Source organism: Mya arenaria, chromosome 10, assembly GCF_026914265.1.
Source record: "Mya arenaria isolate MELC-2E11 chromosome 10, ASM2691426v1".
Taxonomy (NCBI): domain Eukaryota; kingdom Metazoa; phylum Mollusca; class Bivalvia; order Myida; family Myidae; genus Mya; species Mya arenaria.
This window is the reverse complement of record NC_069131.1, coordinates 55326331-55350902: the sequence shown is the minus strand read 5'-3', so window position 1 is coordinate 55350902 and position 24572 is coordinate 55326331. Positions and strand designations below refer to the sequence as shown.

Sequence of the window (24572 nt, the reverse complement as noted above, 5' to 3'; positions counted from 1 at the left end):
ACTATGAACATCAGTAAAAAATGGTCATATGTCATCTACAGTGCTTTAGAACGTGCCCCCCAGCTATGATCACCAGTATAGAGATTAGTGTTGTGTTGATGATTGATTATAATCGACAATTGATCAGAAAGACCTACGTCAGCAACAATCGATAGTGAAATTAGAACAATCGATTATGGAAACAAGGGACGTAGTCGCTACTGACTTATTTTCTTTTTCTGGTTAAGTCTAGTTAATGTTGAAATGTAGAGGTGTTACTATATGCTAATTTATTTAGTCAGATTCTAAACAAGGCAGTAAGTCACAACAGACCTTCTTTCAAATTTTCTTTGTAATTTAACTACTAAAGGATTGGTTCTCAACTTCTCATGTTAATGGTTTAAAAGAGGTTTATAAGACATGTTACGGTTTACTTCATACCATGTAACAATTTACAATTTCTTGCAAAACATAGAATATTCAACTGCTTGTTGTTATTCTTGTTACTGACTGAATAATAAAAATTATTATAAAATAATATTATGCATCAGTCAATTGTAACCACGCCCCCCCCCCCCCCCCCCCCCCAGGTCCGGGGAATAGCCGGGACTTTGACTTTCGGTCCAGCAAACCCCGGGTAAAATTCCCGCCCTGCGGAGACGAACTGATGGTTAAACCCTGGCCAAATGCCCCCGCACCCCAGAGACTCTATATAAGGCCAAATCTCCGCTAAATTTGGCGCTATGACAAAACCACCGCGGTCACCCGGCCCTGCGGGGGCACCTGGAAAGTAAAAACACGGCCCTTTTCCCCGGTATACCCCCGGACCTGGGGGGGGGGGGGGCGTTGTTTCAATTGACTGGTGCATAATAACAAATATAATTACGAAAACATGTGATACCGTTCTTCCAAAATTCTTTGTACTCAGTCACAAACAGAACAATGTCTTGAATTTCCAACTCCTGTATTTTCTACCTCATCACAGAAATCTTTGACGTAATTATGTAAACAAGCATCTGCCAAAATACACACTGTCGTTTTCTTAAATCCACACTGTCTCTAGTTATTTACGAAAACTCTCAACTGTCCGAATTGGGATCCTATTCCGAAATGTTCACAGTGTTTTATGATAGTGTTACTGATACTGAACATATTTCTCTTCCTGACTAGGTTTTAACATTATTGGTACAATTAAATTGCATGAATTTTGCCAAATGAGCTTACTTAAATACTGATTCTTGTTTTCGGTTTGTTGTTTGGTTGTGGTCGAATCCGTCTGGTATTTTTTTCTAAGACACCGTGCATGGTTCATCGATTTTACGGACACTGCCGGAAATTCTGGTTCCCAGCTTTATATGAATTACATATTACAAATTTGATTAATTTTCGTTTAAATTCCAGGGGATTTTGGTCTTAATTTCAGGGGATTTTGATATTAGACAAAGGGATTTAATGAAACTAAGCGCAATATCAACATTTATTATTTAAGACTAAATACAGAAATCTGAATGCATATTTACTTATAATTATTTTAATGATCTAGAATACATACAATAAAAGAATAAATAATATATAATGAAATTATAATCAATTGTCAATGCATATGATAAATAAATAATACATAACAAGAGGGCCATGATGGCCCTAAATCGCTCACCTGAGTAAAAGAGTTTAACCTTTGTTATTAATATAGCTTGTTTCTCAAAAAATATTGAACAAGAGCTGTCAAAGTATGTGACAAATGCCCCCCAATGTGACATTGATCTATGAACAAGTACATAAAAAGTTGATCTTGCCTTTATGTGTCAAATACATATTGCAAGTTATATTAAATTGCCTCTGAGCATAGAAAAAAACCCAATCATACTAAATGACAGCCAACACTCTTTATGTCCTCATATTCAGCATTCCATTGTGAATAAACACTTAGTGTATCTTTCACCTTAGAGGTAGGGACATGGGTCTTGCACATGACACGTTGTCTTGGTATGTCGAAAACATATGGCAAGTCATTTTAAAATCTGTCCATATAAGAGTAAGTCACAGCGCGGACACGACAGCCTATATTTTCCTTCAGGTTGCCATGGCAACCAGAGTTTTGCATGGAATTATTTTTTTTGAACAATTTTGAAAAAGCACCAACCAAGGATCATTCCTATGAAGTTTCATCAAAATTGTCAAAGCGGTTTTGGAGAAGAAGATGATTGTAACCAATTGTTGACATTTTCCTTTAGGTTGCCATGGCAACCGGGCCAAACAAAATTATGTGAACAAATTTAAGAGAGGTCCATGCAAGGACACTTCAAACCAAATTTGCTGAAGATCTATCAAGGGGTTAATGCGAAGAAAATGTTAAGTTTTTTTTACTAATTTTAGCTCTGGTGGCCCTTAAAAGGGGCCAAACAAAATTATTTGAAAAGACCTGACAGAGGCCCATGCTAGGATGCTTCAGACTTGAAGATCCATCAAGCAGTTAATAAGATCAAGTTGTTTAAAGGTTTTTCTATTTTTTGCTCTGGTGACCCCTAAAAGGGGCCAAACAAAACCATTTGAACAAAGTTGAGAGAGGACCATGTAAGGATGCTACATATCAAGTATGGAGTCATTCTGACCTTTACTTTCAGAGGAAAAGATGTTTAAGTGACAAGACAATGTAAAAACAAATGACCCCTGAGCAAGGTCAATTTGACCCCGGGACAATAATTTGAATACCTTTGGTGTAGGTCCACTAGGAAACACTATATACCAAATATGAAAGCTCTAGGTCTTATATTTTGGAGGAGAGGATTTTTAAAGTTTTATTATATAAGACTATATAAAAATATTGAAAACCTTAGCCTATGAACACGGGGCGTGGCCAATTTTGACCCCAGGGCTAAAGTTTGAACAATCTTAATAGTGGTCCGATAAACAATGCTTCATACCAAATATCTAAGGCCTTCGCCTTTTGGTTTCGGAGAAGAAGATTTTATAAGTTTTCATCATATACATATATAAGGAAACCCATGACCGCCCGGGTGGGGCCATTTTTTGACCCCAGGGCCAAAGATTGAACAATATTGGTACAAGTCAACTAGATGATATATCATGCCAAATATCTAAGCTCTTGTCACTACTTGATTTTACGTGTGTATCTATATATGTATATTTGTTATTAATTGTTGTATGTGGCTCATATTGAAAATTGGTATGTGTACTAAATATGTTATCCAGTTTAAATTAAGACGTTACTTGTCTTTGTGAGTTCGGAGAAGATTTTTTAAGTTTTCACTATAACACATTTAGACTTATCGACATTTTACTTAATATCAAAAGGTTCTTACAAATTATTTATAATATTATTCTTCATATATATATATACATTATTTAGTAAACAGTACTGTTTCAACAATTCAAACAAATACATAGTTAAAAAATCAAATGTTGCTGTATTATGGCAAACACTTGGTGTTCCATCAGTACTTTAACTGAACTGGAACCTCAAATCAACCCATAAAGAAATGGAGTCTAGTAACTTCCCACTCGCCTGCCTCTTGGAACAACTGGGCCATGATTTTACCAGTTACCAGTAAGTGTTCTTTTAGACCATCATGTTGGTCAGAAATGTAATCAAACAAATCAAGACTGTCCGTAACTGGAATGTCGGACCAGTTTCAATACATAGGCCACACTTTTTTTATCCAACTCCTTCCAAATGATGGGTAGTGACATGGACATTCCTCAATCCAACTTCTGCAGTGTCTTCATTCATTCATTTAGTCAAATACGGACAGTGTGAGCTGTTGAGATAGACAGCTCCTGTGACATCACATTTTATTGTGAAGAATGTCCAGCATAGATGGCTTGTCATCTAATGTAGCTAATGTGTCCGCCCGGTTAGCTCAATCGGTAGAGCGTTGGACTCTGAATTGGACAACCGGGGTTCGATTCCCGGGCGGACCAGGTCACCTCTGTTGAGATTGGTTATGAAATCCTTTCTACGACCATTCGCACTGTACCACTGCCCCTGGCATGTACAGAAGTTGTCAGTTCCTTGCAGAGGTGAAGGCACCTAGTACTGGTTCTGCTTAGGATAGGTGTGCGGTGGTTGAACTGTCACTCTGGGACCCTTCAATGTGCTCACGCCGGGACCCGGAGTATAAACTACTAACACCACCACCTGGCAGCCTGCTCTGAAGCTTGTCCATAGCCCCATATGTGTGGCCAGTCATCCATTATCCCCATTTTAATGATAATCTGAAAATAATCCCAAGCACATTTATATGCATATTTATTATATCATATCCGCTTCTATACACTTATCTTCTCTAGGATGTTCAAACTGGCTTGATGTGACAATACAAAATGTGAAGACAAATAAACAGTGAGATACTACAAGTATATTGAATTTTCTGTCTGATTTAAAATGATTTGTAATTATATAAACAGGACAGGTGAAACTTCCTATTCGACAAATATCTTTCTTTAATGTCATTTCCAAGCATTTTTTATGATTAGATTATTTAATATTTCACAACTTAAATACTATCAGGAAGTCATAAGATTAACCATCTATATATATAATCATATATATATATTTGATATATAAAAACGAGTCATTATACAATTGATATACACAAATTAAAAAAGTATTTATACTTCTGAAACACTGTTGCACAAGCCACTGGGCACAAAGAGGTTGATGAAGGTTTTCCTGATGCCCTTTGAGGTTTCCCCGCAATAATGAGAAAGACGACCTCTGAGAGAGATGGTGGTTATTTCATGAAACATGAATATTTATGCATGTTGTATATAATTTTCAAAAAAGGACACTTGACAATATACAGAATGCTGTACATAAAATTTATAAGTCCTATAAATAAATGCTTTGGAAAAATCCAAGAACGTATAAACAGCAAAACCCAAAACCTCTTGATTTTGTTCTCAATTGGCCAACAGAGGAAGTAATTTTTTTTTCAAGAATCCATTAAAACCAGTGATATAAAATTGCTGACAAAAAATTAGATCATGCATTTTTCTTTAACTGTTAGTAATAGTTTTACCCACAAAACATTGGCTTTCAAACGAAAATATGCAAATCTGCGATATGATCTATGTCAGCAGTCTTTTATCATTGGTTTGCAGATACTTACCCAAAAATTTGCTCTTTCCAAGACAAAAAAATAAAAAAGTTGTAAAAATGGTAAATTTGTGAGAGTGCAGCTTTAATAATAATTCATATATTCTTGTAATGAAGCTGTTATGTGCTAAAAATAGAACCCAATGAAAAATAAGCATATCCTAATAAGCCTAGCTTTATATGAAGTATTTACTGAATCAAATAGACATATAGGCAAATGACTGAAAAGCTTCCAATAGTTAAAGCTGCACTCTCACAGATTAAACAACTTTTTAATTTTTGTCTTGGAACAACCCAATTGTTGCTACAATCCATGGAAACCAGTTATATAAGACTGCTGACAAAAAATCAGATCGCTGATTTTTATATTTAAGTTCATAAATTGATGTTTTATGCATTTTTCTTAAACCGTTAGTAAGGGTTTAATTAAGCTCTAAAACATTAATTTTCGAAAATATGAAAATCTAAGATCTGTTTTTTTTTATCAACAATCTTACATCAATGGGTTGCAGATATTTACACAAAAATTTGCTCTTTCCAAGACAAAAATAAAAAAAGTTGTAAAAATGGTAAATCTGTGAGAATGCAGGTTTAAGAGTATTTTTTTAAACTTATAATGAAAGTCATTTGCATTTATTTAATATAAGCATGAAAACTAATGTGTTATTTATTCTGAACTCCTTTGTAAAAATGTAGGACAAAACATCCCATGTCATTTTTGACTAAGGGGACAAAACATGTCCAACCAATTTAGACAGGGTTGACAAAACAACCCGGATCATTTTGACATGGTGGGCAAAATAACCAGGAAAATATTGGCAGTTCAAAAAGTTAAGACCCCCCTCCCATCCTACCAACACTTGAAAGATTAAAACTAATTGGTCATTATCAAGATGTGTTTTATTACCCCCAATAAACACCCTTTTTCACTTAATTTATTAGGTTTAGAAATGTTACTATGGAGATCTTTATCACAGCATAAGGAAGACACAGTGACTTTAATCATAAGGATTTGCTAAAAAACTACAGTATAATATTAAGTTCAGCATTATGATAATCCTTACTTCAAAACACTCTTCTTAAAAAGGTGTTCAAGGCCAAAATCTAATATTTATATTCATTACAGGCTGCTTTGCATGACAATTATTAATTTCAGATATTTGCTTTAAGCAATTTATTTTTAATTATAAAAACACCTTCTCATAGTTTTCAGTTTTCATCTCCTTTTTGATATTGACATGTTAATATTAAAGGGGCCTCATGTGTTTTTAATATTTATGTTAGTCTTATATTAAAGCTGCAACCTCACAGATTGAATGTTTTGACAACTTTTTTTTAATTTTTGTCTTCGAACAAGCGAATTTTTGCCTAAATATCTGCAAACCAGTGATAAAAGACTGCTGACAAAATATCAGATTGCAGCTTTTCATACTTCGTCCAAAATTGATGTTTTATGCATTTTTCTTAAACTGTTAATAGCAGTTTAAGCTATAAAACATTAAATTTGGAATGGAAATATCAAAATCTGAAATCTAATCTTTTGTCAGGAGTCTTTTATCACATAAGCAGGTATTTACGCAAAGAAATTCTAATACCGTATTTTCTCGACTATAAGGCGATTCGCTTATAAGACGGCCCCCTAACTTTGCCCATGAAATCTGGTGCTTTTTGTTTCGACTCGCTTATAAGACGGGGTCAATTTTTAAGCAAATCTAAAATGCTAAAATTCTTCCTAAGTGTAAAAATGTTCAAGCTCAACGGACAATTATCGACTTTCGCGATAACTGTTTTTGTTTTACTCAAAGAAAATGGCGCTCAACTGTGAGCTCTCTATTTGGAGGTAGGTTAAAAATGAGTACATAAGTTTGCATGACAGGTCGTTATTTATCGGAATTGTAATAATTCATCAATAACAACATATGTTTATTTTAGTTTTTTTTTATTGAAGACACCAATGAAGTTCTTCGGCAAAATAAATGGCTTCAATAACATAACTGCGAAAAGCCGAGGCATGAATAGGTGTTTGTTTAGCAATAATGCTTTAGGCAATATTGTCCCTTGATTGGCGACGAACATAAAGGATTCATATTCGCATTGTCATTTGTTTGCTTAATCAAATTGACAGTTAGGTACCTACATCATATTAGGATTCCAATTTATTGATTTGATATATCTGTCAAACTAATTATACTGACACGCGCCATGAGAAAAAAATGCAGATATAACGGTACACTGTGTGACGTCAGAGCACGCGCGGTAAAGAGATTTCGTGTTGTTGTTTACTTAATTGCCCCATACTTGTATCAGCAGACGATATACTGGATAGACGAATACCCTATGTAAAATTTTACTGATTTTGACTTGAATCTGTTTTTAAGATTTTATCGACTCGCTTATAAGACGGGTCCCCTACTTTGGGGGTAAAAATCGGGACCCAATTTCCCCGTCTTATAGTCGAGAAAATACGGTACATAAAGTTTAAACAAAAAATAAAAAAGTTGGAAATCAATACATACACAAGTTGACTAACATATATTTTAAATAATAAACCTTAAATTACTTTCCAAAGAATGCATTTAAGGAAAAGTTACTTACTGAAAACCAGACTGTAACAATGCATGTATTTTAAAGTGAAAACGCACATATTAAATGACTGGTGGATTCTTAAAAATAATGAGATTATGTATTTTAAAAATGTAATCCTTTATAATTTTTACTCTTTCTGTTTTTAAAAAGGATGTAACCCTAAGGTCATCATTAAAAAAATGTTGGTTTGCGGTGCTCCTACCCACAATTTTTGGGGTGGGTAGGTAGGTAGGGATTTTATTTTTTTTTATTTATTTTTTTTACAGACGACAAAGGCAAATCTATATGACCCTCAGTCTGATGTAAGGGGCATGCATATTTTAGATAACATCACTGAGAATTCAACGACAGAACTATTTTATTATTTTTCAGATACATGGATACACTTTAATTCTTTCTAGGAAGTCTGTTAATAATGGGTCTCCCAGAGTCCTTCAAAATTGGCCCAAAGAAACGAAATGGGACCCCCCAAAAAAAACAATAAAAAAAATAAATAAAGAAAAAAAAAACGGCAGCGGTAGCGATAAAAAAGATTGGGTCGGGGCTAATTTCGGTGAGTCGGTCGGAGCACTGCAAACCAACATTTTTTTAATGATGGCCCAACCAAATCATTTTATTTTTGGCCCTACTATAACACAAGAATTTAGCCCCACATTCCAGAATGCAGGGCTTAAATTGTGTTATCATTTTGATCACTGACATGACATCATTGACAAAATAAGGTTTAAAAAATCTTTGTTTCGCCCAACTGACCCTATTTTTATCCTTCTGATCCTTTGTTGTTTTTGGTGTTTTGATCAATATGTGCTTTTTTAGTAAAGATCTTAATAATACCCTGATATAGGTCAGTTTGCTAAAGAAACATGGTCCTAAAAAAAAACAAAAAAACAGTTACCGTATGCCTACCTTTTTTTTGATATTTAAATGGAAACTATGAATACTTTTTTTTGGCCTAAGCAACAATTTTTTGTTTGAAGCCAGATATGCATACTGTGTATTTTTTTACTTAATTACATTGTATTGTCTGCGAATTACCAATATCAAATCCATTGTCTTATTTAACAGGATAATGGTTTTGATATTGGTCCCATGTATTATCATTTTAAGAAGTGTAGGAATTTTATTTAAGACCATTTGCAAGATGTGTCATGTTTGGTGTCAATATTATGCTTGAATTATCATATTTTATATTTGTCATTGTTAGATATTTAATTTGTATAAGAAAATGAGGAATAACTAGAACTGTAAGCCATAGGCTAACGAATACCCCCCACCCCTCCATGTCTAGGTTGTTTGCCCTGGAGTTAGGCCGGACAAAGCTAATTTTGCCTACAAGGGGAGATAACTCCAATCAGGGTCATGTGACCTGTACCAAATTCACAGAGGCGAAAGTTTACAACATGGCCATTAATTTCTGAAAGTTTGATAAAGATTTGTTGAATAATAACAAAGATGAATCCCGGACAGGGCTTATTTTGCCTACTTTAACACATCAAGGGGAGATAACTCCAGTCAGGGTCATGTGACCTGTACCAAATTCACAGAGGCGAAAGTTTACAACATGGCCATTAATTTCTGAAAGTTTGATAAAGATTTGTTGAATAATAACAAAGATGAATCCCGGACAGGGCTTATTTTGCCTACTTTAACACATCAAGGGGAGATAACTCCGGTCAGGGTCATGTGACCCGTACCAATTTCACAGAGGCGCAAGTTTACATCATGGCCATTAATATCTGAAAGTTTGAAAAAGATTTGTTCAATAACGACAAAGATGAATCCCGGACAAAAAAAACCGGACGGACAGACGTACAACCCGATTCCAGTATACCCCCCCCCCCCCAAACTTTGTTTTGGGGGGTATAATAAAACCTTTAAAGTTTTTTCCTCAGTTGGTAAGAATTACACCTGTTGTTGTTGTTGGGTTAATAAAAGTCTGCTTGCCTATGGCTCCATTATGGCTTGACCCTGTCACACCCCCTAGTGTGACTGAAACATATTTGTGAGGCCAAAGGGGGATCCACCTACATTGAATGTCAGTATTTGTTTTAGCTCCACCCCTTTTACTTGACCTGACATCGACCCTTTCACTGAACCTGACATCTGATTGGCTGAATGAATATGCCTTTTAAAGGTTTCCTTATGACTGACAGCCCCCACCCCCCACAGAGAAAGACTGGTCATTTGAGACAATCACAATCATATTTTGAAAAGGGGGCTATATGCATGACTATGAATTGGCTTGTAATTGATTTAAGATAATGATCATTATCTGCAGTTATGCACTTAAATTCATAAAAAAATCATGTTCCTAATACTATGAAAATTTTGGAAGAAATACATGACTGTAAATTTAGAATTGAACTTAATTTCCATGTAAATATCCTTAAATTGTATAACATGTCGAAGGCAAAATGTAGATTTTCACAGATTGATACAATTGCTAAAAGGCATGTTCATTTTTTCAAGATAATGACATTAATAGAAGGTTTCTACTCTGTGTTAGGTTTTCTGAATTTAAACATTTTTTTGTCTTCAAGTCTCTTAACATTACCAAATAAAAAGAACTGTCCTCCAGTTTGTATTATGTAGAATAAGATGTAATTTGGAAGTAACTGTAATTTGTTACAAAGATGGTTTAACCAAAACTTAATGAAAATCCCACATTGATTTCGTGCATTTATATATATATATATATTAATACATATAGCCCAAAATAGTTGTAGCCCGGAATTATAGCTATTCTGGTTTTCCCAACCTAATTCTACGGTACAAACAAAATTAAACCGTTGTAATATACGCACGTTACTTCAGAAACAATAGAGTCATTGGACTGTTACATGAATTTCAATAGCTCGAAATCCACCTTTTATTTGTTACCGGCATGGGAAAACCCAGTTATGTTAATTCCAGGCTATATGTATTAACATAACAGGGTTTTCCCATGCCGGTACAAATAAAAGGTGAATTTCGAGCAATTGAAATTCGTGTAACAGTCCAATGACTCTATTGTTTCCTAAGTATAATTCTGGGCTACAACTATTAAGAGCATATACATATACTATCACACTCATCTGATAAATTGGGGATTAAATTTATGTATCAGTACATTATCTTACAGAATGATAGTGATAGTCATTATCAAACTATTATCCTGATTTATAAGTAAGTTGTTGAGTGAAAACTATTTTTAAATTGAGACAATAAGGTGGATGCCATGTTAAGTTATTGAAAGCTTTTATACAAAAGTTATAAGTTGTCTCAATTTATGATTTCGAAAACCATTAAATTCATAAGCCAATCACAGACTTTGATGGAATTGGTAAAAGACAAAAAATAAATATTTACTTTCTTAGTGTTGCAATGCAAAAGATACTGGGCCTACTTTCTATCGAGTAAAACATTCTTAATATATAAAGCTTTTTTCCATTTGCCAAAGAATGGAAAATTATTTGAACTTGATTTTGAAAAATAATTATTTTTTATCCTGACTATATAATTATTTAGTCTTTAAAACAGACTCTCTTCCTTTTAAACTCTAAAATATCTTTAAAAATAAAATAAAATACAATTAAACCCATTAAGATTTAATTAATTATTTAAACAGGCCAGTCTGCACTGCTTTTTCAGTAAGGATTTTAGTCAAAATCATATCTTCGTAAGAACAAGACAGTACACCATAGGTAATTATGACCCCCCCCCCCCATAATTATGCATATTAAGCATATTTGTATACATGTATTAGCTAGACAATATACAACAATAAGTGTATTGTATATATTAGTGAGCAAATAAATGCATTAATAAATAAATAAATACAGATTTATACTGGTAAATAGATTTATAAATATAAATATTTTAGGAAAGATAAACATTAGATAAAAAATATCCCTTCCCTAAATTTGCCACCAACTTCCACCAAATGCCACCCAAATCCATGGCAAATGGGTGGCACTTGGTGGAAAATGGGTGGCACTTGGTGGAATATCAAGAATTCCACCAACTGCCATGAAATTTCCACCCAACTGGAGGTGGCAGTTGGTGTAAAATTGAACTCAGTTTTTTTTTCATGTGGCACTTGGTGAAAAAGTTGGACTTAGTTAATTTTTCATATGGCAGTTGGTGAAAAAATGAACTTAGTTAATTTTTTGGGTGGCATTTGGTGAAAAAAGACTTAGAAAATCTCAAGAGTTCTGTAAAATGGAACCATTACTTATCATGATGGAATAATAATAGAATTTACGACAGTTGCTGTTCATGCTGCTGTTTTAGCATCATTACATATGCTACTATTTAAAACTAACTGGTAATGTTGCTCAGGTTATACTGATGATGATTACGATGTTGGTGGTTCTATTGATGATGATTATGATGTTGGTGGTTCTATTGATGATGATTATGATGTTGGTGGTTCTATTGATAATGATTATGATGGTGGTGGTGGTGGTGGTAATTATGATGATTGTGGTGGTGGTGATTATGATGATTGTGGTGGTGGTGGTGGTTGATTTTGACAATTGTGTTGTTGTTGGTAGTTCATTGTGGTGTTGGTGAATATGATTGTGGTGGTATTGGTGATTATGATGATTGTGGTGGTGGTGATAGTGATCATGATGATTGTGGTGGTGGTGACAACAACAACAACATGTTGTTATTGATGATGATGATGATGATAATGATGGTGGTGGTGGTGGTGGTGGTGGTGGTGGTGGTGGTGGTGATGATGATGATGATGATGATGATGATGATGATGATGACAACAACAACAATGTGATGGTGATTATCATGATCATGATAATGATGAGTTAAACTAAGTTTTCTGTGTACATGTGCTCTGTTGCTATTTCCCCAAAGGTACAGGGATGCATTAATGTTTGATTTAAACTCGGAATGACCTCTCTGCTGGAAAATCTCCTCAAAATATTTGAATCTTCTGACAGTTACTAGCATTAATTTTGTGGAACTTTGAATAGTGAGAAAAAAAATTGTGCAGTTTTGTTTAATAAAATGGATTGATTATAAGGTAACTGTTTGTTTGTTTTTATCATATTAACATCCAAAAAAGATCATGACTTATCATTTTATTTTATTTTTACACATATTAGGCTCTTTGTCTTTGTTTAAAGTTTGACTAAGAGATAAGCTTTATGCATGTACTGTCAAGTACGTTTCACTTTATTCCAAAATAATTGACAAATACTCAGTCAAGCAATGTACTAAGTTTAAAAATTATCATTCAATTTGTACAATGAAGTTGAAGATGTATAAAGAAATGTTATACACATTTTTTCCAGACAAAACCCCCCCATAAGGATGACAATGTACTTGGACAAGATTCTAAGACCTTTTTGGTAAATATTTGAATATTACAATAACTTAAATGAAGACTGACCTCATAGTTTTATCATATTTTATTAGCTTATACTTATTTAAAAGTGCTAAGTGCTATGAAGGGTGAGATAAACAATATTAAATGCCAGTCAAGAAAAGATGTAGAAGATGTATATGATCTAAAGGGTGTGTGTGTTTTTAAGAAAAATCGTTATTGGTATTGACAAAGCCTTGGTGTAATTCATGTTGTTGGCTGCATGATTTTGAAAAAATAAAGATATTAAAGTGAATCTTGGTGTACACATGTTTCCAAAGACATTTGTAGAACAAATTGTAGAACAAATAACATTCTTCTGTGAGGCAAACCCTGTTATATTGAACAGATTTATTAAAATGATCGCTTTTTTCAGAAAGAAATATGAATAGGGGACTTCTATAGCAGAAGAAGTATAGCCAAACTTGCAGAAAACAACAACCGAATGACTGCATCACTAAAGAAAAGAAACAGGTTATTGACATTTCAATATTCAAAATACCAAAACCGGTAGTTAAATTAACTTTTTACCTGTATTGTCATTGCTAATACAACAGACAAGTGCTCTTGTAAAACATATTTGCAATGATTCAATGTATGAGGCTGAATTCTATAATTAGTTATGGTATATCATTTTGTTGTTATACTTGGTATTAATCTGGCTAGGCCCAAAGCTGAAGAAACTTATTTAAGAGTATGTTTTTAATGTTGTCATTTTATTTATGCATCTAATTTTGAAATATATTTTGAATAATGATAGCTAAAATGAAACCTCCAAAATAAATAATACTAAAACTGTTTTCAGGATTTCTCCAAATGTAGAAATGCAGACAGCTCTTCACCATCAACTGTGATCCTTTGTAATTTTGTGTACATATGAAACTAAATGACTGCAAAGAAATGTTTTTTGTTGTTCTTAGGTTGTTGTATGCATACTTCATAAATCCCATGATTTTATTTCCACCAAGTGCCACGTAATTTCCACCAACTGCCACATTGGCATGGCATTTGGTGAAAAAAGATCAAAGAAACTGAACGTGGCATTTGATGGAAAATTGTTCCAATACTCCACCAACTGCCACCTTGGGGTGGCATTTGGTGAAAAATTTGCCACCAACTGCCACGTGGCATTTGGTGGAAAACGTTCCAATACTCCACCAACTGCCACGTTGGGGTGGCATTTGGTGAAAAAATTTGCTACGTGGCATTTGGTGGAAAACGTTCCAATACTCCACCAAGTGCCACGTTGGGGTGGCATTTGGTGAAAAAAATTGCCACGTGGCATTTGGTGGAAAATGTTCCAATACTCCACCAAGTGCCACGTTGGGGTGGCATTTGGTGGAAAATGGTGAAAAATTAGATCAAAGTCCCATTTTATTCTGTTTTCATCGTTTTACACCAAGTGCCACCCGTTCCAATACTCCACCAACTGCCACCCATTTTCCACATCCAATTCGTGGCAAATTTAGGGAAGGGATTATCAAAGCCTTTTTAGCCATATTGTATTGGCTGGTGGGGTTACTCAAAATTACCGTGCATGGTCCGCTTACAACCAATTAAATATTTTCAATAGCTCTGAGAATGATTCATACAATCTTTGATATGATGTCAGTTTTTTTTACATGGCATGGCTTGACTTGATCAATATAAATTTTATATTATATGACTTGCACAATTCACATGACTTTTCATATATATCCTTTAAGTTTTGTGTGATAATAGATCTTTGATCTAAATTTGTGATTCAAAACTTAAAGATACATATATATATATATATATTTACTGCTTCGGAATCACACTTTACACACAAGACATGTTAAAATAGATTATTGTACTCACTGTTTTTTAATTTAAGTTTATTCATCAAACTCTGTCACTCTAGCTGTCTCTGTATTATCAGCATCACACATCAACTAAAAAAAAAAAAATAAGAATTATAACAAGAAAGGTTCAAGTAGTTAAAAAATAAATGGGCTGTCATTGGACATATAATATAACAATTTACCATGATTCCATGAAATATTTTTACAAACTAGCAAACCTGAACTCTTTAGTATTTTTTTACATCTTTGTGAGATTTTGCATAAAGCATCTATCTAATTCTTTGTTAATTTACCACATTAAAATTAAAATATATTGATTAACTGTACTTTTATTTATTTTATAAATATCTTATATGTTGTGCACCAGTCAATTGTAACCCTGGCGCCCCCAGGTCCAGGGAATAGCGGGGACTTTGATTTCGGTCCAGCCAACCCTGGGTCTAATCCCCTCCCCTGCGGGAATGAACTGATGGTAAAACCCCGGCCAAATGCCCCTGCACACCAGAGACTCTATATAAGGCCCAATCTCGGCTAAATTTGGGTCAAAGACCATGCTGCAATGTTGTAAGTGTAATTCAGTGCTCACTGCTGAGTTGTTTTGAGTGAATGTTAAATATATCACCCATTGACTTTAAAAGGTTACCATTCATATGATCCTTGTTCTACAGCATTCAAACTTTCAGAAAGTGATTATGAAACATTAAGTTTTTTTTTAAGATGTTTGTTTTAGAATTTGAGTCCATAGTTACCATGGCAACACCTTCTATTCTCAAAAATTGACTTTTCTTTTACAAATACTGTCATTTTTATCATAAATTTATGTTGATCTATGAAATATACCTTTATATCAGTATTTTTGGAAAGAATGATTATCAAATTTTAAATTTAAGCAAAGAAATGAGAAAAAAAAATCTTATTTTTTGTTGGCAATACTTTTGTTCTTAATGTGGGAAGTTGTACAATATCAATGAAAAATTTGTTTATTGGAGGAAAAACAATCAAGCATTTCATGGTTCATTTCTTTATTTTTCTGGTTTAATGTCTGATAAACATAATGTTACCATTAAGCAACTTCAAAACATTGGTGATAATGTGATTCTACATGTTACCACGGCAACCAATCGTCTTTATTTGACATCCATACAACATCCAACAAATTTTTCCAGTGTTATGGTTTTGATTAACAACAATTATGAATTTCTATCAGTGTTATGGAAATCAATGTTATAATGAAACATTTTTAGCAAACAAATTCCTCACATGTTCTTATTTAAGTGTTATTATGGCCTAAGAAAGAAGTATAGTTACAAATGAACTGATGGCATAGACAGTACTACTACTAGACTGTAAACAAATTACAAGCAGTAGTCTTAGTATGAATTTAATAGTAAATAGTACTACTGAATTAAACCATGAATTATGAAAATCAGCATTTTCTTTATAAAGTTTCATTCATTTCCTTTCAACAAAAAATGGTTGCTATGGAAACATAGCAACTTTTTTTAAACATGTACACATCAGCAAAGTTAACAGTAACTTATGTCTGTAAAAATTATTTGAGACTTCATAAACACAACATGTGCCTATGGGTCCAAAGTTCCAAACTATGCTTTCATATAGCATTAATTAAATATTTTAAGTGCAATCATGTCTCTTAATGAAGAAGAAATGTATGTATTTATATGATGCAACAGGTGACTCCCCCAGCAATACTCAGGAATATATATATATATATATATATATATATATATATATATATATATATATATATATATCAGTAAAACATCTACATTGTTTATAATATATATATTATAACAGAATGAACTTTGAAAATAGTCATATAAAAAATTGAATACAGAGAGTTATGTACATGACCTATGTTATCAATGACAAGCAGTTGCCTTGGTTTGTCAGGATGAAGCCAATACCCAAAACTGCAATTCAATAATTGTTCTGCCCAAAAAAGCAATGATTTCTTGGGTGACTGTGCTGAATTCTATTGAAGGATTAATTATTTATCAGAAATTATAGTATGGACAATAGCCATTTATTGAAAAACTTCAGAGCATCATGACATGGATGTATGTATACCCATGTGTCAAAACCATACTGACTGTTAATACAAATTTATGAACTACAATGCAAAGTATGGTAAAAATCAATTTCAGAATAAAACAGACCATCAATAATAACAATGATGACACAGTAATTATTGGATAGTATAACATGTCATTCCTCAGAATACTGGCGTTTGTATGCAAGAATATAATCTTGGTTTGTGTGATATATTTCAAAACAAGGAACAACACAAAGAAAAACGTCACAGTGAGGGCAAAAATACACTGTCTCATGGCCGGGACGTTTCCTTTTCTCCCCTCTACTTGCAAGAATCTCCCTAACAGCAGGATTGCAGACAATGCATCTCCTTGCTGAAGGGTTGATTCCTGCAAGTTTCCTTGGGAAGTGGTTCCTAGCAGTTAACCTGTCTAACGGTTGAGATTTTGGTCTACCAGGCAACGGAGCAGGAATGGTATTACAAATATTCCCCAACTCGACAAGCTCCTCAACAAGGCGTTCCCTAAACTGCTTGTGCGTCATTGGATTCCTGACATTGCCTTTATATTTAATGTATGAGTTCAGCACAGTCAACCCAAGAATGTGGAAGAACACCTTCTTCCACCACTTCAGAACCTTCAGGTCAAGCCTAAAATTGGCAACCATCTGATCTGAACGATCAACACCTCCCATGAATTTGTCATACATAACAACACACTTTGGTCTAATTTTCTGCTTGTGGGTGACATTTTCACATGTGTATGAAGTGGTTAAGATGTACACAATATTGGAATCATTGTATTTCATTCCAGATAGTGGACCAGTACTCATAATGTATGTGTCACCTTTGTTTGCTAACTGCTTGAGTTTTAGTTGCTGGGGGAGGCCTTTCCTGTTTTTGCGACAAGTCCCAACTGCAGTCACACCAAGCTCCCACAAGTCCATAAATAGACGAGGGCTGGAATAGTAATTGTCACAGAACAATACATGACCTTGCCCGAACCTGCCACGGAGCAGATCCATCACAAGATCATATATTGTTCCGTGCTCAGATGGTAGGGAAACCCTCCTTCCAGTGTATAAGTTGAAACGCAAACAATAGCCAGACACAGAGTCACAGAGCATGTAAGCTTTTAAGCCGTACTTTATGGGTTTGTTTGGACTATATACACTGAAAGCAAGGTTACCCCTCCATGGCACCATACCCTCGTCTACTGAAATAAACTGGTGGGGCTTGTATGTAGTTGCAAACTTATAAAGAATAGAAGAATAGACAGTGCCAAGCTTAAATAATGGATCATGGCCAGGACTTTCTCTGGCAATATACCTAGCATTATTGTTGAGATGGAAAAAAGACATTAACAACAAAAAACGATCGCGTGACATGGTAGATGAAAAGAACGGGGTTGCGGTGACAGGTCTGGTAGACCAGTAGTCAGTAACATTCGATTGTCGTACAAGGCCCATGGCTATCACAATGGCCAGAAACTTCAGCATCTCCCCTCTGTTTGTGGGATGCCACTTTCGAAATCTGCAATATTTAATACATTTGATAGTAGGTTTCGTAGCTTTTAGAAATATACATGAACTGAATAACAAATTCTGATTAGATTTAAGAAATAAATACAATGCAATGTATTTTTCAGTTACAGAAATTGCATCCATTTCTGCCTTACACCAGAGTAAATTCACCTTTACATTTATGAGGTGTTTTATAATGTTTGAAACCTGATAATTGTTTATTATCATATAAAGTAATCATTCCATTGTCTACAGTATTCATGATAATTGTTTTCATATGTAACTTTGCTCCACATTGATACCTGGAAAATGTCCCTAGTTGTCCCTGTCTGAGGTCTAGCTGCTGATTCCCATACCGGTTGGTTTCCTCCACCATAGTGTCAACTGTTTCCCCCGGGAGCAGTGTCTGGAAGTAATGTAGAGGGATTTGGCCCTCCCCAAGTCCATCAGTCAGGCCCGGAGTCCCAGCAAATGGTAATTCTGGCTGGGCATCCCGATCCCCCTCGGACCAGTTCTCGAAAGGGTCCTCATTGGGTTCATTACCCTGGTGAATAAACAAAATCACAAGCACTGTTTTAATGGCGGAAATGGGGGGTGGGGGGGGGGGGGATACCAACGAATTTCGACAAGCAATGGAAACTAAATTGCATAGAACTTTATGTATATATACATGTATAAAACACTACAAAGTTAATATAGACAGGAGATTTGTAAACAAAAATTGTAACTGTTTCTTCCAGATAAATGTATTATTGAATCATGTATGTAATAATTTTTAAATTCAATTTACCTGGATTTCCTGGGCAACAATATCTTCTGGCTCAAAACCTTCGAAATCGCTGCCCGAGTCAGAATCAGCCTCTAACTCGGCGAAAAAATCATGTTGATCTCCTGCCATCATGCCAAAATATTGACATATGACTTGCGCATATGTAAAACACGCAACGATTAATGTACATTTTTTTATTTTTTTTGAATGAACATAGGTGAGTTTTTGGCCATGGCTTAATATTGAAGGTCATATCTTTCTTTGTGTGAAATACTTCTTTAAAATATAAATTAGTTATAAAGATATCAATAGAAATACACGTTGACAGATGTAACAGCCGACATAAACATTAACTGTCACGTGATTGTTGTTTTTCCCCCGCCAATATAGGTCATGAAAACAATGTTAGTTATTAATGAAATATAACAGTGTCAGCAGCTTCGATCGATTTCGCAGACAAATATATATTTAAAAAGAGTGCAAGCTTATTTTTTTATAATAAAATTTCACTAAATTTCAACTTACAGTCAACTTAGTGTGAGCGATAAACCGAAAGTTAATATTCCCACAATATTTTATGTTGACACCGCTGACCTAGTTTCACATTTTTTACCCTGCAGACTGACTTCTTTTCGACCGGAGATATTTCTGGATTAACAACCATACACTGGTTTGGAAATGCTCGTCATTGTTTTTAGTTCGACTCATGTGATTGTCATTACGAAAATTAATACAAATTTGCGTTCATAATAGTGTTTAAACAATAATTAAAACTACGAACACATGGGTGAAGGAATTTCATTGATGGCGGAAGTTGCAGTTGAGGAAAATATGAAAATACAATATGGAAAAACATTTGAGAGAGTCCATGCACATTCGCTATGTATCTTATAAATATCTTGAAATTAGAATCCCAAATATAACCAGGGAATATCCGTTTTTACGATAAATAATCAGCTAAATATATAGGGGCCCGTTGAACGCATACTCAAAATGGCGGAGTAAGGAGAAAATGAAAAAAAGCTGATACATAATTATGGATTTCTCTCTCACTTTACCATTATCGGTACTTAAAACTTAGTCACATGCAAGATATTTTACTTTGCTATGTGAATTTTATGCACTGATATGGTAACTTGCTCTAAAATTGGAAGTGGAAATGGATTTGGTGAGCTTCGTATGGTAATTATTACGGTCCGAAAATATCCGGACTTAGCACGGATCGGGTTACACACTACTAAGTCCGATTATATTCGGACCCCGCACGGTAAGGGTAAAGCTTTTTTCCATTTGCCAAATAATGGAAAATTATTTGAACTGGATTTTGAAAAATAATTATTTTTTATCCTGACTATATAATTATTTAGTCTTTAAAACAGACTCTCTTCCTTTTAAACGATAAAATATCTTTAAAAATAAAATAGAATACATTTAAACCCATTAAGATTTAATTAATTATTTAAACAGTCTGCACTACTTTTTCAGTAAGGATTTTAGTCAAAATCATATATTCGTAAGAACAAGACAGTACACCATAGGTAATTATGACCCCCCCCCCATAATTATGCATATTATGCATATTTTTATACATGTATTAGCTAGACAATATACAACGATAAGTGTATTGTATATATTAGTAAGGAAATAAATGCATTAATAAATAAATAAATACAGATTTATACCGGTAAATAGATTTATAAATGTAAATATTTTAGGAAAGATAAACATTAGATAAAAAATATTATCAAAGCCTTTCTAAATAGCCATATTGTATTGGCTGATGGGGTTACTCAAAATTACCATGCATGGTCCGCTTACAACCAATTAAATATTTTCAATAGCTCTGAGAATGATTCATACAATCTTTGATATGATGTCAGTTTTTTTTTACATGGCATGGCTTGACTTGATCAATATAAATTTTATATTATATGACTTGCACCATTCACATGACTTTTCACATATATTCTTTACGTTTTGTGTGATAATAGATCTTTGATCTAAATTTGTGATTCAAAACTTAAAGATACATATATATATATATATATATATATATATATATTTACTGCTTTGGAATCACACGTTACACACAAGACATGTTAAAATGGATTATTGTACTCACTGTTTTTTAATTTAAGTTTATTCATCAAACTCTGTCACTCTAGCTGTCTCTGTATTATCAGCATCACACATCAACTAAAAAAATAAATAATAAGAATTATAACAAAAAAGGTTCAAGTAGTTAAAAAATATATGGGCTGTCATTGGACATAATATAACAATTTACCATGATTCCATGAAATATTTTTACAAACTAGCAAACCCGAACTCTTTAGTATTTTTTTTTACATCTTTGTGAGATTTTGCATAAAGCATCTATCTTTGTTAATTTACCACATTAAAATTAAAATATATTGTTTAACTGTACTTTTATTTATTTTATAAATATCTTATATGTTGTGCACCAGTCAATTGTAACCACGGCGCCCCCAGGTCCGGGGAATAGCGGGGACTTTGACTTTTTGGTCCAGCCAACCCTGGGCATAATCCCTACCCCCTGCGGGGACGAACTGATGGTAAAACCCCGGCCAAATGCCCCCGCACTCCAGAGTCTGAGACTCTATATAAGGCCCATCTCAGCTAAATTTGGCTCAAAGACAAAACCAACGCGGTCACCCGGCCCTGCGGGGCCACATAGAAAGTAAAAACACGGCCCATTTCCCCGGCTATCCCCGGTATACCCCCGGACTGGGGGGGGGGTGGGGAGGCGTGGTTACAATTGACTGGTGCATTCGGGTTATAATAACTGAGAGGCCTCAAAGATGCTCACGTGACTGTGACATTTTGACCTTTAAGCAGATTAGAACAAAGACAGAATTTTTAAGAAATATACTCAAAGAGACAGGGTGAAACTTTATTCAGAGGTGTTAAAGGGGCTATACACCGTATGATGAAATAGCAAAAAAAGAGAAAATTGTCGAAAACTGACATGAACTTGGTATCAATGTGTGCAACCCAGGAAAGTTGTACCCCGTGTATTGGTGCTTTACACTGAGCACGTAAAAGAACCAAGGGGTCTCTTCGAAAAAGAGCTAGGGTATTGCACCCGGACTTCCTTGTATCCCCCCACTGTCTCTTCAGCGTGCTGTCCCTTCAGCAAAAACAAAGGACCCCATTGGAAATATGTGCTTGCACTTTCACGGGTTATCCTTGACCGCAAGGTCTAAAGAAATACATACATACATACATACAATTCGAACCCGGTCTCTGATTTTTTTCTTTAAATTTTTGATATTTTTTTTAACAATTATGATATCAAAAGGTTAAACATTTTATTGAATAATTTTCCTGTATACTGGGGCTGACCCTACTGTTTGTATAGTCCATTGGTTAAAGAAAATAGATTAAAAAAGTGAAAAAATAATTGTAAAGTGTGTTGTTAAGGTAGCACTACCCTTAATAAAAACTTCTACTTGAAATGCTTCAATTTTAATGCTTTATCCTTTATTGTTAAGCACAGACCTACACATCTTTTGTGGGTTCATGTGAGCAGTTCAACTTCAAAGCAACCCAGAAGCATCTTTTTATTTTCCATTTCATTAGCTTACATTCTTCTACAGTAGTTTTATTAAAAAATAGTAATTTTTTTCATACCGAAGGTAAAACATACTGTTTTTTTTGCATTATGTTCCAAAAAGGTTAAGATATTTCATATTGATAAGGAACAGGTCATGAGTATTTCTAGAACTTGTTGATTTTGCTGTAAAATGAAGTTCACAAGGACCCACTTTTTATGCGTCAAAACATTGTGTTAAAATTTTAATTACTATATGGCTATTTAAATACAGTTTGATTAAATTTGTTGATTTGACAGTAAAATTCTTTTAAATTTTGAAACCAGGAAATGATGTACATACTAATAAGAAATTATCAAGCTGATCATAGTTTGAAATGATGCCTTTAAATATATGGTACATGTAGTTTAAAAAAACTTAAAAGCTTCTAATGTAAGGATATTACTTCAACGCCGTTCCTCAATGCTGATATTACATCATGCCTTACAAAAAATAAAACAGCTTAAATTTCCTTGTTTTAGGTGCGGGGGATAGCAGAGACTTTGTCTGAAAAAGTTCATTTTGAACTAGTTTAATACTCTTTGTCAACTATATTAAATTATTAAATAAGTAAATTCTTACACAATTTTAGTGGGAAATGCGCCATCTCTATCCCCCCTTGCTACAATTATGCACCTGTCAATTGTAACCATGCCCCCCCCCACGGTCCGAGGAATAGCCGGGACTTTTACTTCTGTCCAGCCAACCCCGGGTAAAATCTTCGCCCTGTGGGCACGGACTGTTCAATGGTCAAATCCCGCCAAATGCTCCCGCACCCCAGGGAGCCTAGGTTAGGCAAATTCCCTGCTATATTTTGCACGAAGACAAAACCACATTCACCTGGCACTGCGGGGCCACTTAAAAGGTCAAGACACAGCCCATTTCTACAGAGCCTATCCCTGGACCGGGGGGGGCGTGGTTACAATTGACTGGTGCATTTTAATGAGCAACCACTGGGACACTTTTTTATTATTTTGATATTTCTTAAAAGACTCGTTGACGGCCATTTAGGCAGAGTACCCCCACTCCCCCCGAGCCGAAGTGTGGATAAGGAGAGGCTTGTTTTAAGTGAACGTTCTTTACGAGATGTCCTACTTCTTGAGTGTCTATATATTCAAAAATCAACACAAAAAATAAATGGAAAAATAAATGACTTACCAATGGGTGTTTGAGTTATCAATTTGGCAACACTTTAGTGCCATTCGTCGCCCTTCAAGGCTCCATAAAACAAAATCATTCGTCTAACACATCCCCGACATCTTGGTGGTATTGATTACTGTGACATGTTTGTGTTAAACCGGTTTGAAATTACATTCACTCCAGTATTAAAGATGCACTCCCAGATAAGGTTTACCACAATTAATAATATTGTTTTAATATTTCTAAAAGGATGAATAAATGTCGAAAACAATGGTTCTTATGAAGGATATCGAGTTAAATTTGAAAGAAATGAGCACTACACACGGTATTTCTACATAATAAGACTATAGTAGACCACAATAAATATTTTAGCATTCACCAATCATTTAATATTTTTGCGCTTTCTGCTATTAAATACACGGTTACAATCTTGTTATCTGTAATAAATATTTTTAAGAAATGCATTATTTAGTAATACCCTGTATCCCCTACCTCGAAATGAAAAGTTAACTCGGACGACATTGGTATGTTAATTGTGGATGGGGGGGTCCCTTCTGGCCCACTAGTGCAATTGCAAAATTAATTTTGATGTGTGAGGGAT

At 34.4% G+C, this 24572-nt stretch overlaps 1 protein-coding gene and 2 long non-coding RNA genes across 4 annotated transcripts; 1 reads left to right on the top strand and 2 right to left on the bottom strand.

Moving 5' to 3' along the window:
• Positions 1-1444: 1444 nt before the first annotated feature.
• LOC128207018 (uncharacterized) lies at positions 1445-24189 on the bottom strand. Of its 2 annotated transcripts, XR_008256632.1 has the most exons (5): positions 23990-24189; positions 21340-21413; positions 14889-14962; positions 4618-4717; positions 1445-4215 (listed from the first exon to the last, which is right to left on the bottom strand). It is a non-coding gene; the product is annotated as an uncharacterized LOC128207018 (long non-coding RNA). The 2 variants fall into 2 exon arrangements; XR_008256633.1 differs by lacking the exons at positions 21340-21413; positions 23990-24189 and adding an exon at positions 19743-19882.
• LOC128207019 (uncharacterized) lies at positions 12792-13989 on the top strand. The gene is made up of 3 exons (XR_008256634.1): positions 12792-13035; positions 13426-13523; positions 13855-13989. It is a non-coding gene; the product is annotated as an uncharacterized LOC128207019 (long non-coding RNA).
• On the bottom strand, positions 16705-19368 carry LOC128207017 (piggyBac transposable element-derived protein 4-like). Its single transcript, XM_052909810.1, has 3 exons — positions 19239-19368; positions 18751-18992; positions 16705-18458 (listed from the first exon to the last, which is right to left on the bottom strand). Exons 1-3 carry the CDS (start codon positions 19347-19349, stop codon positions 17102-17104), a joined length of 1710 nt encoding a protein of 569 aa, XP_052765770.1. The 5' UTR covers positions 19350-19368; the 3' UTR covers positions 16705-17101.
• Positions 24190-24572: the final 383 nt, after the last annotated feature.